General features: G+C 50.2%; 2 protein-coding genes across 5 annotated transcripts in view; one reads left to right on the top strand and one right to left on the bottom strand.

The window, feature by feature from the left end:
- Positions 1-9,119, bottom strand: part of LRRC45 (leucine rich repeat containing 45) — a 110,535-nt gene extending 101,416 nt beyond the window's left edge. For 2 of the 4 annotated variants that reach the window (XM_068115572.2, XM_078779079.1), the window contains exon 1: positions 8,757-9,117. In XM_068115572.2, the coding sequence (XP_067971673.2) occupies positions 8,757-8,759 (3 nt within the window). In that variant the 5' untranslated portion in view covers positions 8,760-9,117. Of the gene's footprint in view, positions 1-8,756 lie in introns of all 4 variants that reach the window. The other 2 variants (XM_068115570.2, XM_068115573.2) reach the window with 2 other exon arrangements.
- The window catches only part of ENGASE (endo-beta-N-acetylglucosaminidase), a 96,263-nt gene continuing 91,321 nt past the window's right edge, over positions 9,115-14,056 (top strand). The window contains exon 1 of the mRNA XM_068115567.2: positions 9,115-9,748. Within this exon, the coding sequence (XP_067971668.1) occupies positions 9,616-9,748 (133 nt within the window). The 5' untranslated portion in view covers positions 9,115-9,615. The remainder of the gene's footprint in view (positions 9,749-14,056) is intronic.

Genomic DNA, 14,056 nt, shown 5'->3' with positions numbered 1-14,056 from the left:
GGTTGTTCATTAGTCGAGTTAACACGAGGTAGGCCTAAGAAGGTGGGGATGGCGTTGAGGGTGGAGCGGCGTCATAGGCGATGACGGTAAGCATGAGCCGCCAATCAGAGCTCAGGGGTGGTGGCGTCAGAGGGCGTGGTGAGAAGAGTCTGGTGAGTTCCAGAAGGTTCGCGGGGCGGGCCTATATAACCCGCTGCGCAAAGCCCTCGAAAGGACTGCAGCAGAGAGAGGGAGGACTTGCATCACAGGACTTGCAGAGAGGGGACTTGATGAGAGAGCTCGCATTGTACCGCTTGATGAACTTGACCATCGCATGAGAACGCGCGCGCTAACCAACACCAAGGCATTGAGGAAGAAGAGTTGCTCGCTAGATATACGCGGGTGCAGCCAGGCGCGTTTATAACGAACTTACGCATTTCAGCCAAGCGAGTGAACGAGGCTGAGTAACCGCCCTTTGCCGTAAAAGCCGTCCCGCCCTTTGCCGTAAAAGTCCTCTCTACCGTTCGCCCCGATATTATCTCCATGGTTCGAGAGACACGCTACGTGGCCCTGCCTTCGCCGATCTCCATCTTCGCAGACGTGCCGGGGACCGTGGAGATCTGGACGGGGAACATCCTTGGACGCACTGGGGAACACCTGCCCATCTGCAATACCCCGTGGGAGTGTGTGAGACGGGCCCATTGTCTCTGGGATAATTAAGACTGTCTAAGGATTGCTCTGTGTCTCTTCGTCCTGAACTGTAAATACGTGTAATAATAATGAAACCAATCTGTTCTTTCTTCTTGATTCGATCGTCTTTGTGGTTTCATCATTGACTAAGCGTGGCACGAATAAGATCGCTTAAATCGGGGCCCATTAATTATAACTGTGCGGATCACGTGTACGCAAATCGCTCGGCGTACTACCATCACACGTGGTTTGTGCGAGGCTTGTTTCCTCGCTTCCAGGGCAGCGCGAGTACTTAAGTACGAGCGAGAATTTGGTCCCGAAACCCTATTTTGCGCCTGTCCGGAAGGGACGTTGCAAGCCCTGGTTCCGCCAGGCCCAGTAAAGACAAGGGGATTAATCCCCCCTTGATAAGGGAAGAAGGCCGGCGAGAGAACCGCAACAATTGGTGTCAGGAGTGTGGGATAGAACCCGAAGTGCGCTTAACGCACTCAAATTACGAGCGACCGAAATTTAGTTTTTAAGATCCAAAAATTAAATTCGTGCCATGGCTAGTCAAGGTGATCGAATGCCGGTGGGGGTAGAAAATGAGGTAGAGGAGGTAGAATCGATAACCCAGGACCTGCGGGAAGAATTGGGAGAAGAGGAGGACATCGATGAGGGGCCGGCCGTAGGGGTAGAAAATGGTGGCGCCTCACACATGGCGGCGAAAGCTGAGCCCGCGATGCCAGAGTACATGCGATTATTTATGGTGCAGATAATGGCGAAGATGGACACCCAGAGGGACGAAGTAAGGTGACATGGAGGGGTTGGAAAACAAAATGGGCGGTCGATTGAAAGAAATGAGGGACGAAACAAGGTGTAACAAGGGCGAATTAAAAGAAACAATGGACGCCCAAGGTGACAAATCCACCCGGGATTTGGAAGAGGTGAAAAAGGGGCTGGAAAGCAAAATGGACACCCAAAATAACGAATTGGAAAAAGTGAGGGTGGCATCAAAGAAAGAAATAAAATAAATGGGGAAGGACATAAGGCGCAAGTTGAGCGAGGAGGTCGCAAAGGGACGCGACGAGGTAACGTGGTGCGAGGAACGAGTAGGGAGCGAGCTTGGGCAGAGCGCAGCCGAGTTGACCGAGGGGATAGAAATCGCGACTCGGGGTGTGGAAAAGCCGACGACCGCCGAATTGGAAAAGCAAATTTTATGCGCACTGGCAGTCGTCGAGCTAGATAAAGAAAAAGAAATAGTTGAAATTGGGGCTGAAGAGACGGGAGAAAAAGCAAATGAATCGCGGGAGGAAAAAATGGAATCCACACAAAGTTTGGATTTGCATTGTGATGTCGTGCTTCCTAACAAAAATGAAGGTTTGCAGGTGGTGCTGCCGCGGAAGAAGGTCCCTAAGGTGAGCAGGAGTGTGTATGGCGGGAAAAGGTTTTTGGCGCGCTTGGGATCGAGACGGAGCCCGGGCGCTTGTGGAAGGTCCTTTGTGCGGTGTACGCGAGTGACTGGCGTGCGTGTGCGAAAAATGTGTGCGCCGGAGCACGAGTGTGTAACAGGAGAGTGTGTTCCAGAGTGCGAGGGAGAATGCACACCAGAATGTATGTGGGAAGAGTGTGTCGGAGACGAGTGTCAAACAGAGTGGCGATGGCCGAGGAGAGTGAGAGAGGATGCACACCAGAGTGTGTTGTAGAGAGTGTGCAGGAGTGCACACCAGAGCGTGTGATTGGGTGTGCAACAGGAGAGCGCACACCCATGGGTAAGTGTGCGCTGATTGGGTGTGTACCGGGAGAGTGCACACCCGTGGACGTTACGGAGTACGTAACGGAGGGTTGTATGTGAGGGTGTGCGATGGCCAATTGTGTTAGAGAGTGTGTAACAGGAAAGTGTGCGGTAAATGAGTGTGTGGAGGAAAAGTGTGTAAGGGAGTGTATGGGAGGTGCTGGAGCGCCGCGGTGTACAAGAGTGGAACGGGTCGCGTGTGGTAAGAACGCGGCCCGAGCATCGATGCAGACCAGGGTAGCATCTAGCGTGACATATAACCGACGCGAGCCCTCGGTGCGTGGTGTGATTTGTGTGCTGCGGGGATCGGCGGGGATCGTTGCCGCGGCGGTCTCACAAGGAGCGCCGTGCACGATTCGTGCCGGGCCCCGCCCTGTATGGTCGGTGCCGTGCCGTGGCGAAAGAGGGAAGGGAAGAAGGCCCCTTGATAAGGGAAGAAGGCCGGTGAGAGAACCGCAACAATATATATATTGTTATGTCGGGGGGTAAAGGAATATCTCGAGCCAGGTAGATCTGTATAGGTAACATGCTTCGACTGTCGCGATAGGGAATCTACCCTGTAATAAGTTCTGTGTTTTAGGCTGTTTGTCGGGATAAAAGTATACCTGTGAACATACAAGGATGTTCGGGTGTTAAATAGTGTAGGGACTAAGATAAACCCCTGTGTGTCAGACCTGGAAATCATTCCTTTGTCCCTTATGGCAACGCACTCCTATAAACACTTAGATAGGTCCTTAGTGCACACATTAATTAGTTCCCTTCCCCTTACAAAGACTGTGGAAAACAGGCAGAAAGCCAGGGCGGGCGCCGCCGATGGGGCCGCAGCCAGCCACACCACCAGCTGGCCCAGCAACCAGCCTCGTGGCAAGGCTGGGAGCCATGCCCAGGAGGACTGTTGACTGGGCAGGGGGAGGGGCGAGCAATACCAGTGCTAGGAGGCACTCAGCCAATGAGAGGGCACCAGCAAAACAGAGATTGGAGGAGAGTCGACAAAGGTTATAAAAGGGCTCGTGGGGAGACATTTTGTCTCCTTCTTTGGCCCTCTCTCTCGCTTGCTCTCTCTCCCTTTTGGCCCGTTGTTCTTCGCTGGTCTCTTGACGCTGCACGACATATTTTGGTCTCTGCGCTTCTCTTCTTCGTGCTGATGGTTCGCTCTTGGTGTGGAGTGGTGCTTGGAGCGGCCCTTCACGGTGCTGTTGGTGCAGGGAGCGAGTGTTGGTGCTGAGCGGGCGGGACCTCGTGGTGTGCTGCGGAGCGAGTCGCATCGGGGCCTGGCAAAGCGTGCGAGCGGACGAAGGGTTTCTTCGCGCCGGAGCTTGGAGCCGCGTGTGGACAAGACGACGAACAGATAGGGACGCACCACATTTCCCAGAACATAACGAACGTTTTCTTTTCCTTAATTCATTTTCCCTTGTCCGTGTCCGAGGTCTGTGAGTGGGGACGTCCCGATTAGGCCATCTATTTACCGGCGCGTGATTTTCCTGTCCCACTATTCATTGTAAAATAAACCCTTGTATTATTTTTCTGTATATATCTGAACGCAGTTTTCCGTGGGGTTTATTTAATTTGCAGCGGCATTGGAGACGCCCCGGGAACAGGTAAGACTGCAGGGATCTCGCGCCGCCCCTCCATCCCGGGCAATTTTGTATAGCTTTCTGGCTTTGAGTCCGCCATTGAGTTTTCACCTCGAGAGCTAAGGCCTTCGCAATCGGCTTCCGTGACCGCCTGATTTTCATCAAAGGCGGCCACACGACAATATTAATACTTCTCAAAGCAAGAGAAAAATACATATAATAGTACATGGAAGCAGCACACAAACAACAACAAGAACCACAGCCATGACGACAACAATGTATGTGTTATAAAAGATCCATTTTTCACATGTTTCACTTGACTTTACATCCTCATGGACATTCACAGATAGACATACAATATATTTGTGGAGTGCAAAATGCTGTCTTGTGTTTAATCCTGTCAGCAAAACAATGGGTCTTGTATGGCAGTAATAATAATTAATATAACTATGGAGCTTGTAGAACCCCTTACCTCATGCAGTCTTGAGAAAAAGGACATGGGTCTGATCTATGAGCAGCAAATTTGATTGGTCGAGATGATGTAAAATGCTGTGATATTTTGTCCAAATACTACTAAACAGAAGGGTTTTGAAGAGTGCCAAAAAGGCGATTTGCACACTACAATGTTCAAGTATATAATTCACTTGAAATAAAATTAACATTTTAAGGGGTTGTAGAAGAAGAAAAAAAAACGTTGGCAGTTTATCGCTGTTGATGCAGCGCCTTTTATACCACCTCATTTAACACGTTACATTAGTTCTTCGTCTTTTATACCACCTAATTTAACACGTCACATTGATTATTCATGCCTGTTGTATGTGTCCTTTATGACTTCCATAAAAACAGTAGGTTTCTTCTTTGTAATGACAAAGTGAATATAACCAATTTATTGCTTAACCTCGCTTTTTGCTTAGCTCATGCGGGGTAATAATAATAAGAGCGAGAATTGCTTTGCAATACATGTCCCACACCGATGTGATATTTTCCAAGTCCAAAAAGGGCATAATTTTGAAAAATCGACGAAACACCCTGAAACTCGAACTTGCTCTGTGACTTTTATCATAATAAAGCCAGGTACCAATTTTCAGTTGAATATGTTGAAGGTTTTGGGAAAAAGTCTGAAAAACCACGGGTGGGACGGACGGCCGGACAGACAGACAGACAGACAGACAGAGAGCAAACCTATATTCCACTCCTGTGAGACCAGTAGGGGACTAATAATAGTGTGTGTACCTCCAGACTGTCCTGCCAACATAATTATGGAATTAAAAACTCAAATAACTTGGGACACATTTTCTTTGGGGGGTTGGGGGAAGAGAGAGGGTGAGGGAGACAGAGAGGAGCGATTGAAAGAGGTTGTGATTGAAGGAGGGAATACAGGGAGGGGCAAGGGGATGCGGGGTGGAAATGCAGGGAGGGGCAAGGGTGTGCGGGGTGGGAATGCAGGGAGGGGCAGGGGGTGCGGGGTAGGAATACAGGGAGGGGCAAGGGGGTGCGGGGTGGGAATACAGGGGCAAGGGGATGCGGTGTGGGAACACAGGAAGGGGCAAGGGGGTGCGGTGTGGGCATACAGGGAGGGGCAAGGGGGTGTGGGGTGGGAATACAGGGAGGGGAAAGGGGGTGCGGTGTGGGAATACAGTGAGGGGCAAGGGGATGCGGGGTGGGAATGTAGGGAGGGGCAAGGGGGTGTGGGGAGGGGAATACAGGGAGGAGCAAGGGGGTGCGGGGTGGGAATACAGGGAGGGGCAAGGGGATGCGGGGTGAGAATGCAGGGAGGGGCAAGGGGGTGCGGGGTGGGAATGCAGGGAGGGGCAAGGTGGTGCGGGGTGGGAATACAGGGAGGGTAAATGGGGTGCGGGGTGGGAATACAGGGAGGGGCAAGGGGATGCAGGGTGGGAATGTAGGGAGGGGCAAGGGGGTGTGGGGTGGGAAATACAGGGAGGGGCAAGGGGGTGCGGGTGGGAATACAGGGAGGGGCAAGGGGGTGCGGGGTGGGAATACAAGGAGGGGCAAAGGGATGCGGGGTGGGAATACAGGGAGGGTCAATGGGGTGCGGGGTGGGAATGCAGTGAGGGGCAAGGGGGTGCGGAGTGGGAATACAGGGGCAAGGGGGTGCGGGGTGGCAATGCAGTGGCAAGGGGGTGCGGGTGGGAATGCAGTGGCAAGGGGGTGCGGTGGGAATGCAGTGGCAAGTGGGTGCGGGGTGGGAATGCAGTGGCAAGGGGGTGCAGGGTGGGAATGCAGTGGCAAGGGGGTGCAGGGTGGGAATGCAGTGGCAAGGGGGTGCGGGGTGGGAATGCAGTGGCAAGGGGGTGCGGGGTGGGAATGCAGTGGCAAGGGGGTGCGGGGTGGGAATGCAGTGGCAAGGGGGTGCGGGGTGGGAATGCAGTGGCAAGGGGGTGCGGGGTGGGAATGCAGTGGCAAGGGGGTGCGGGGTGGGAATGCAGTGGCAAGGGGGTGCGGGGTGGGAATGCAGTGGCAAGTGGGTGCGGGGTGGGAATGCAGTGGCAAGTGGGTGCGGGGTGGGAATGCAGTGGCAAGGGGGTGCGGGGTGGGAATGCAGTGGCAAGGGGGTGCGGGGTGGGAATGCAGTGGCAAGGGGGTGCGGGGTGGGAATGCAGTGGCAAGGGGGTGCAGGGTGGGAATGCAGTGGCAAGGAGGTGCGGTGTGGGAATGCAGTGGCAAGGGGGTGCGGTGTGGGAATGCAGTGGCAAGGGGGTGCGGTGTGGGAATGCAGTGGCAAGGGGGGTGCGTGGTGGAAAGCCCACTGGGGGGTCCCATCAATGACTTTTGCCCAGGGCCCAACAATTTCCAGAAAATTCCATGCATCAACTACTCCTGGTTTAAATCCCCTCGTTATTCTATCATCTCCTGTCGCATGTATGAAGTCGTGCCATCTCCTTCTGGCTTCGTCCTGGTATAAATACTCTCGTTATCATCTCCTGTCTCATGTATGAAGTCGTACCGTCTCCTTCTAGCTTCGTCCTGGTGTAAATCCCCTCGTTATCATCTCCTGTCTCATGTATGAAGTCGTACCGTCTCCTTCTAGCTTCGTCCTGGTGTAAATCCCCTCGTTATAATCTCCTGTCGCATGTATGAAGTCGTACCGTCTCCTTCTAGCTTCGTCCTGGTTTAAATCCCCTCGTTACCATCTCCTGTCTCATGTATGAAGTCGTGCCGTCTCCTTCTGGCTTCGTCCTGGTTTAAATCCCATCCTTATCATCTCCTGTCGCATGTATGAAGTCGTGCCGTCTCCTTCTGGCTTCGTCCTGGTTTAAATCCCCTCGTTATCATCTCCTGTCGCATGTATGAAGTTGTGCCGTCTCCTTCTGGCTTCATCCTGGTTTAAATCCCCTCGTTATCATCTCCTGTCGCATGTATGAAGTCGTGCCGTCTCCTTCTAGCTTTGTCCTGGTTTAAATCCCCTCGTTATCATCTCCTGACGCATGTATGAAGTCGTGCCGTCTCCTTCTAGCTTTGTCCTGGTTTAAATCCCCTCGTTATCATCTCCTGTCTCATGTATGAAGTCGTGCCGTCTCCTTCTAGCTTCGTCCTGGTTTAAATCCCCTCGTTATCATCTCCTGTCTCATGTATGAAGTCGTGCCGTCTCCTTCTAGCTTCGTCCTGGTTTAAATCCCCTCCTTATCATCTCCTGTCTCATGTATGAAGTCGTGCCGTCTCCTTCTAGCTTCGTCCTGGTTTAAATCCCCTCGTTATCATCTCCTGTCGCATGTATGAAGTCGTACCGTCTCCTTCTAGCTTTGTCCTGGTGTAAATCCCCTCCTTATCATCTCCTGTTGCATGTATGAAGTCGTGCCGTCTCCTTCTAGCTTCGCCCTGGTTTAAATCCCCTCCTTATCATCTCCTGTTGCATGTATGAAGTCGTGCCGTCTCCTTCTAGCTTTGTCCTGGTTTAAATCCCCTCCTTATCATCTCCTGTCGCATGCATTAAGTCGTGCCGTCTCCTTCTACTTCTAGCTTCGTCCTGGTTTAAATCCCCTCGTTATCATCTCCTGTCGCATGTATGAAGTCGTGCCGTCTCCTTCTAGCTTCGTCCTGGTTTAAATCCCCTCGTTATCATCTCCTGTCGTATGTATGAAGTCGTGCCGTCTCCTCCTAGCTTCGTCCTGGTTTAAATCCCCTCGTTATCATCTCCTGTCTCATGTATGAAGTCGTGCCGTCTCCTTCTAGCTTTGTCCTGGTGTAAATCCCCTCGTTATCATCTCCTGTCTCATGTATGAAGTCGTGCCGGCTCCTTCTAGCTTCGTCCTGGTTTAAATCCCCTCGTTATCATCTCCCGTCTCATGTATGAAGTCGTGCCGTCTCCTTCTAGCTTCGTCCTGGTTTAAATCCCCTCCTTATCATCTCCTGTCGCATGTATGAAGTCGTGCCGTCTCCTTCTAGCTTCGTCCTGGTTTAAATCCCCTCGTTATCATCTCCTGTCGCATGTATGAAGTCGTGCCGTCTCCTCCTAGCTTCGTCCTGGTTTAAATCCCCTCGTTATCATCTCCCGTCTCATGTATGAAGTCGTGCCGTCTCCTTCTCGTTCTAGCTTCGTCCTGGTTTAAATCCCCTCCTTATCATCTCCTGTCGCATGTATGAAGTCGTGCCGTCTCCTTCTAGCTTCGTCCTGGTTTAAATCCCCACCTTATCATCTCCTGTCGCATGTATGAAGTCGTGCCGTCTCCTTCTAGCTTTGTGCAGTTATCTCTTCAGTGTCCCAAAAACACCACAATTACCATCGGAATGACAATTCGCTTCCCTTTAATCCTCGCGGGATGTCAAAGCCGTAGACGTAACTGCAACGACATCGCTGATCGCCACAGACTCCGCGTCTTTCTCACAACATCTCTTTTGAAGCCCGCTCGATCCGCTTCCTCCGCTGCACCGTCGGCTCCTCTTCTTCACGAGCGATCTCAACGTGACGCCGAATATTGAATAAGATGAAAATTACCACAACCGACAAAGACTGCACTTTTACTGTTAATTGTAATAGTGTCATATATATTATTTATTCGATGGCGTCATCACTCCATATCACGATAATAATGTACAGTAAGATCGGGGGGAAGCTTAACTTCCGGAAGCGCTAACGTCACTGCGTAGAGGCGTGGCCTCAGGTAATTATATCGAACAAATCGATAATCCTGTGTTAATATTACCAAAACAAAAGTGGTGAAGAGGAGGACGCGGATTCTGTGATGGATTATTTAATTATTTAGCGCAGCGCTCGTGAAATCGTTTGGAAACCATCGAGACCCGTCGCAGTTGGACCGAAAAGGAACCCACGTCTGTGATACACTTGAGGTGTATTCTCACTTGAGGTGTATTCCATGTTGAAAAATATCGCCCAACCCGACGACCTCTCCACGAAGACCTTCGAGCAACTGACAGAGCTGGTGAAAGACCATCTCACGCCGAAGCCGTCGGTGATGGCAGAGCGCTATCGCTTTGTTTTACAACCGTCGTCAAGGCGACCGGGAAAGCGTGAACGTATTCTTAGCCAAGTTGAGAAAACTATCTGAACTTTGTGACTTTAACACCTTCCTGTCTGAAGCGCTTCGGGACAGGTTGGTATGTGGCTTGAAAAGCCGAAACATGATTGCGAAACTGCACGTGGAGAAAGACTTGACACTGGAGAAGGCGGTGGAGATTGCGCGCGGGATAGAAACCGCCGAGAGGACCGCGGCTGTTGCCCAAAGCCCGGCATCCGGTGTCGACAACGGCAAAGGTCAGCCAAAGGTCGTGCAGTTTGATTTTTTAAAATGCAGCCAATAGTGAAAAACGAAATCATAGATATAAACGGTTGGAATTTGGAATGTCGAAGTTGCAAACAAAATGCATTATATTGTAGCATTTTGGATTCTTTTGAAAAAAATTTTTTTTATATAAAAATATATTGTTACGAATTTGATAGGGCAATATGTAGAGCAGAGTAGATCTGAGTAGGTAACATGCTTCGAGATGTCGCGATAGGGAACACTTCCTGTAATAAGTCCATGTGTAGGCGTTTGTTGGGTTAAGATGTATGATTGTGAATCTACCAGGAGATTCGTGTGTTAGTTAGTGTAGGGAATAATGAGTATAGCCCTTGTATGTCTCACCTGGTAGTCAAACCTTTGTCCATTATGGCACTGCAGACCACTTAAACACGAGTTAGGACCTTTAGTACAACACTAAATGACGCCTTCCCCCCCCCCCTGACATGACTTCGGAAGAAATCAGGCTGGAACACCGCCACAATTGGCCGCCACCATTTACACCTCCGAGAGGCCTACCCACCTCGCATAGCACGTGCTGTGACCACGGAGTCGGGGACGGGAGTGGCAGTGGCGCAGTGGGCGTGCCCCTGGACAAGCCGGCGAGCAGGGGGAGGCTCTGATTGGCTGAGGAGTGTGCCAATGCTGACGTCATCAGCCAGAGATATTACCGAGGGCCGGACGCCATTTTCGACAGTCAAGAGTTTGTGTGCACCCGAGTCCAGTGGAGATCCTGAGTTCAGTTGAGAGAGGCAGTCCGGAGAGTTGGATCCCGAGTTGAGATCCTGAGTTCAGCACGAGCTGAGTGAGCATCGGATGCCTTTGCTGGCAGTTGGATCAGGAGTTCGAGTTGAGCGCAGAGAGCCCAAGAAGTGCGCAGTTCGCAGTTCGAGTGCAGAGCCCGAGTCCGTTTTGAGCAGTTGGGTTTAGGACGCGGCAGGACTTTGTTCCGATTCGACCTCGTGTGGAGCCGCTAGCCTGCGTGGGATGCGTGGCGCTTGGAGCGAGGCCTTGTGGGACTTGGAGCAAGGGACCTCGTGGTGTGCGATCGGGCCGGAAGGAGCAGTGTTGGACGGCAGCCACCAAGACGACAAAGACAAGATAAGGCCGAGCTCTGTGTACACTTGACATAAAAGACGTGTTTCTTTGGTATTCATAATCCCTCGTTTTGTTTCTGAAGTCGGTGTGCGGGATCCTGATTAGGATATTTATTATCGGCGCGTGCTTTTTCCTGTCCTTGCCCTTTTCCCAATAAACCCTTATATTACTTTTTGTACATAATACTTGAACGCAGTTTCGTGGTTCATTCAATAGATAAGGCTGCGGGGACTTGTGCTGTTTCCCTCCATTCCGCGTGCTTAGGTTTTAGATTAGATTTTGGAATCCGCTATTGAGCTTCCGCCTCAGAGTTAAAGCCTTCGTAATCGGCATCCGCAACGCTGGTGTTAATCGGAGTTGCGCGACAATATATATATACTGTATATTGTCGTGCGAATCCCTCAACGTTAACACTAAGGACCGCGGAAGACCGAACGGCTTTAATTGAGGCGACGACCAAATACGGATTTTGCTATCAACCATGGGAAGAAGAAGTGTAGAGGAAGAGGCGGAAGCGCTTACCGAGAGTGATCCAACCACGGCTCCGATCCGGCAGGGAAATTAACTCAAAACGGGAATCCGGGGTAAAATGTACAAAAATAATGATTTATTAAACGGAACCCGAGAACAAGGAGCGCGACGGTAAATAAATAATGATCCTAAATTGGGATCCCACACACCGACTTCCAAATACGAGACAGGGGAAAATGAATTAACAAAATAACACGTTCGTCGTGGGTTTGTGTAATGTAGTGCGAGCTTATCTATCTGTCGTCCAACGCGGCCCCGTCCGGCTCCAAGCTCCGGCACGAGGAAACCCTCCGTCCGCCTCGCTCGCACGCTTCGCCAGGCCCTGTGCGGCCCGCACCGCTCCAAGCTCCGAGTCGATCGCACACGAGGCCCCAGCACCACTCCAAGCTCCGTAAGCACTGAGAAGGACCGCTCCAAGCACCACGCAGATGGCGAACCAACGACCACCAGGACCTCTCAAGACGAAGAGCCAAGAGCCAAAGACGAACAACGACAAGCGAAGAAGCCAAGAGAGCCAGATCTCCAATACGAAGGGGTCCAGCGCGAAGAGAGCCAAGAGAGAGCGCGACAAAATGTCATGCAGCGCGTCCTTTTGTAACCTGGCCTGTGACGTGTCTTGGCGCGCCACTAACCAGGGCCTCGTAGCTTCCCGCCGTTTGCCGAACCTCCTCGCGCCTTCCGCGCTGATTGGTTCCAGGTTCGCGCCTTCTGCGCCAACCAATCACAGTCCTCCTGGGCGTGGTTACAGCTCGTCTCACGCGATGTTGCTAGGCCAGCTGGTGGTGCGGCTGGCGGTGGCCATCCTGCGGTGCCCCGATCTGGCTTCCTGCCGGTCTTCTTCCAAGGTCATTGTAAGGGAAGGGGAATTATTAATGTGTGCACTAAGGACCTATCTAAGTGTTTATATGTGTGCGTTGCCATAAGGGACAAAGGAATGATTACCAGGTCTGACACACAGGGGTTTATCTTAATCCCTACAACTACTTAACACACGAACATCCTTGTATGTTCACAGGTATACACATACCCGACAAACCGCCTAAAAACACAGAACTTATTACAAGGTAGATTCCCTATCGTGACAGTCGAATACCTACCTATATAGATCTACCTGGCTCTAGATATTCCTTTACCCCCCGACATAACAATATATATAAGTATAAAAAAAGAATTGAAATACATTTTGAAATATTTTAAATGTTGCATACCTCTGCAAGGCTGAACCGTTTACAGTGTGTATCCCACTGATAGGTCGGATCTGGATTCGGACCTGAACCAAAATCGAATCGACTTGTTCTTATCACTTAACCAACTCGTCCACCAGGTTTAGTCATAATTCGTCCAAACCTTTTTGAAATATCATGCTATATATCATTTTTGGCCCTAACTCTCAATGGTGAAGAATCACTTTAAATATACAGTATAAAAATTCGGATCAGGATCCGGATCTGACTAAAATTTAATCAATTCTTCCTTGTCACACACCCAACATGCCCACCAAGTTTTACCGAAATCCGTCCACAACGTTTTGAGATTTCGACCTATCTATCAATGGTGAAGAATCACTTCAAAATTCTCTGATCCACATACGAATCTTCACCAAAATTGAATCAATTCTTCCTTGTCACACACCCAACCTCTCTACCAAGTTTCGTCCAAATCCGTCCATAACTTTTTGAGATATCGTGCTCTATATGGTTTCGGCCATAGCCCATATCTCTAAACGGCAAAGAATCACTTTAAAAAATTTTTTCACTCTTGTATCCGGATCCAAATTCGAATCTTCACCAAAATTGAATCAATTTTTCCTTGTCACACCCTCGATTTGTCCAAAAGGTTTCGTCCGAATCCGTCCATAACATTTTGAGATATCTTGTTCACAGACAAACAGACAGGGGTGAAAACAACCTCCATCGACCTTCGGTGGCGGAGGTAATTATCGGATCTGGATCTTCACCAAAATCCAATCAATTTGTCCTTGTCGCACACCCAACCTGTTCACCAAGTTTTGTCCTAATCCGTCCATAGCTTTTTGAAATGTGCTATATATTATTTATGGCTCTCTCTCTCAATGGTGAAGAATCCCTTAAAAATAAAAAAGTAGGACCACAGGCTCTAAAGCTCACCTGGATTAGGAACAACAGTCAATGATGTCATAAAATATCGAAAAAAAATTCATCCGCAGAATCTGGTCACATTATTGTTTGAATGGAAGCCCTCTCAATGCTGATTGCAGAGATACATGTTTGCAGGTCATGTTTTTGGCTGAGGGCATGGCTGTGCTGATAATGCAACGCCCTCTAAAGGTTAGGGCAAGATTTATTAGCGTTTAGACCTGATTTCAACCCGTTAACGAGTGCAGATTTTGATGCGGTCAATACACCTTCGTTAGGCATCAGATATGAAGCTTGTGGCCAAATTTCATCACAATTGTGTGTTTGGTTCAAGCAATAATGACTGAAGTGTTTACAGACTCACTGACTAACTGACTTGGACACTGCTCGATCGCATAAGATCACCGTACGAAAGTCCAGGTGAATGAATGAATGTATCCGGATCCGCATCGTCACCAAAATCTAATCAATTTGTCCTTGTCACAAACCCAACGTGTCGACAATGTTTCGTCCAGTCCACCCATAACGTTTTGATAT

This window comes from Myxine glutinosa, chromosome 5 (genome assembly GCF_964187855.1).
Source record: "Myxine glutinosa chromosome 5, kmMyxGlut1.1, whole genome shotgun sequence".
Lineage (NCBI taxonomy): Eukaryota > Metazoa > Chordata > Myxini > Myxiniformes > Myxinidae > Myxine > Myxine glutinosa.
The sequence above is the reverse complement of the archived record's forward strand: the minus strand, read 5'-3'. Positions and strand labels throughout refer to the sequence as shown.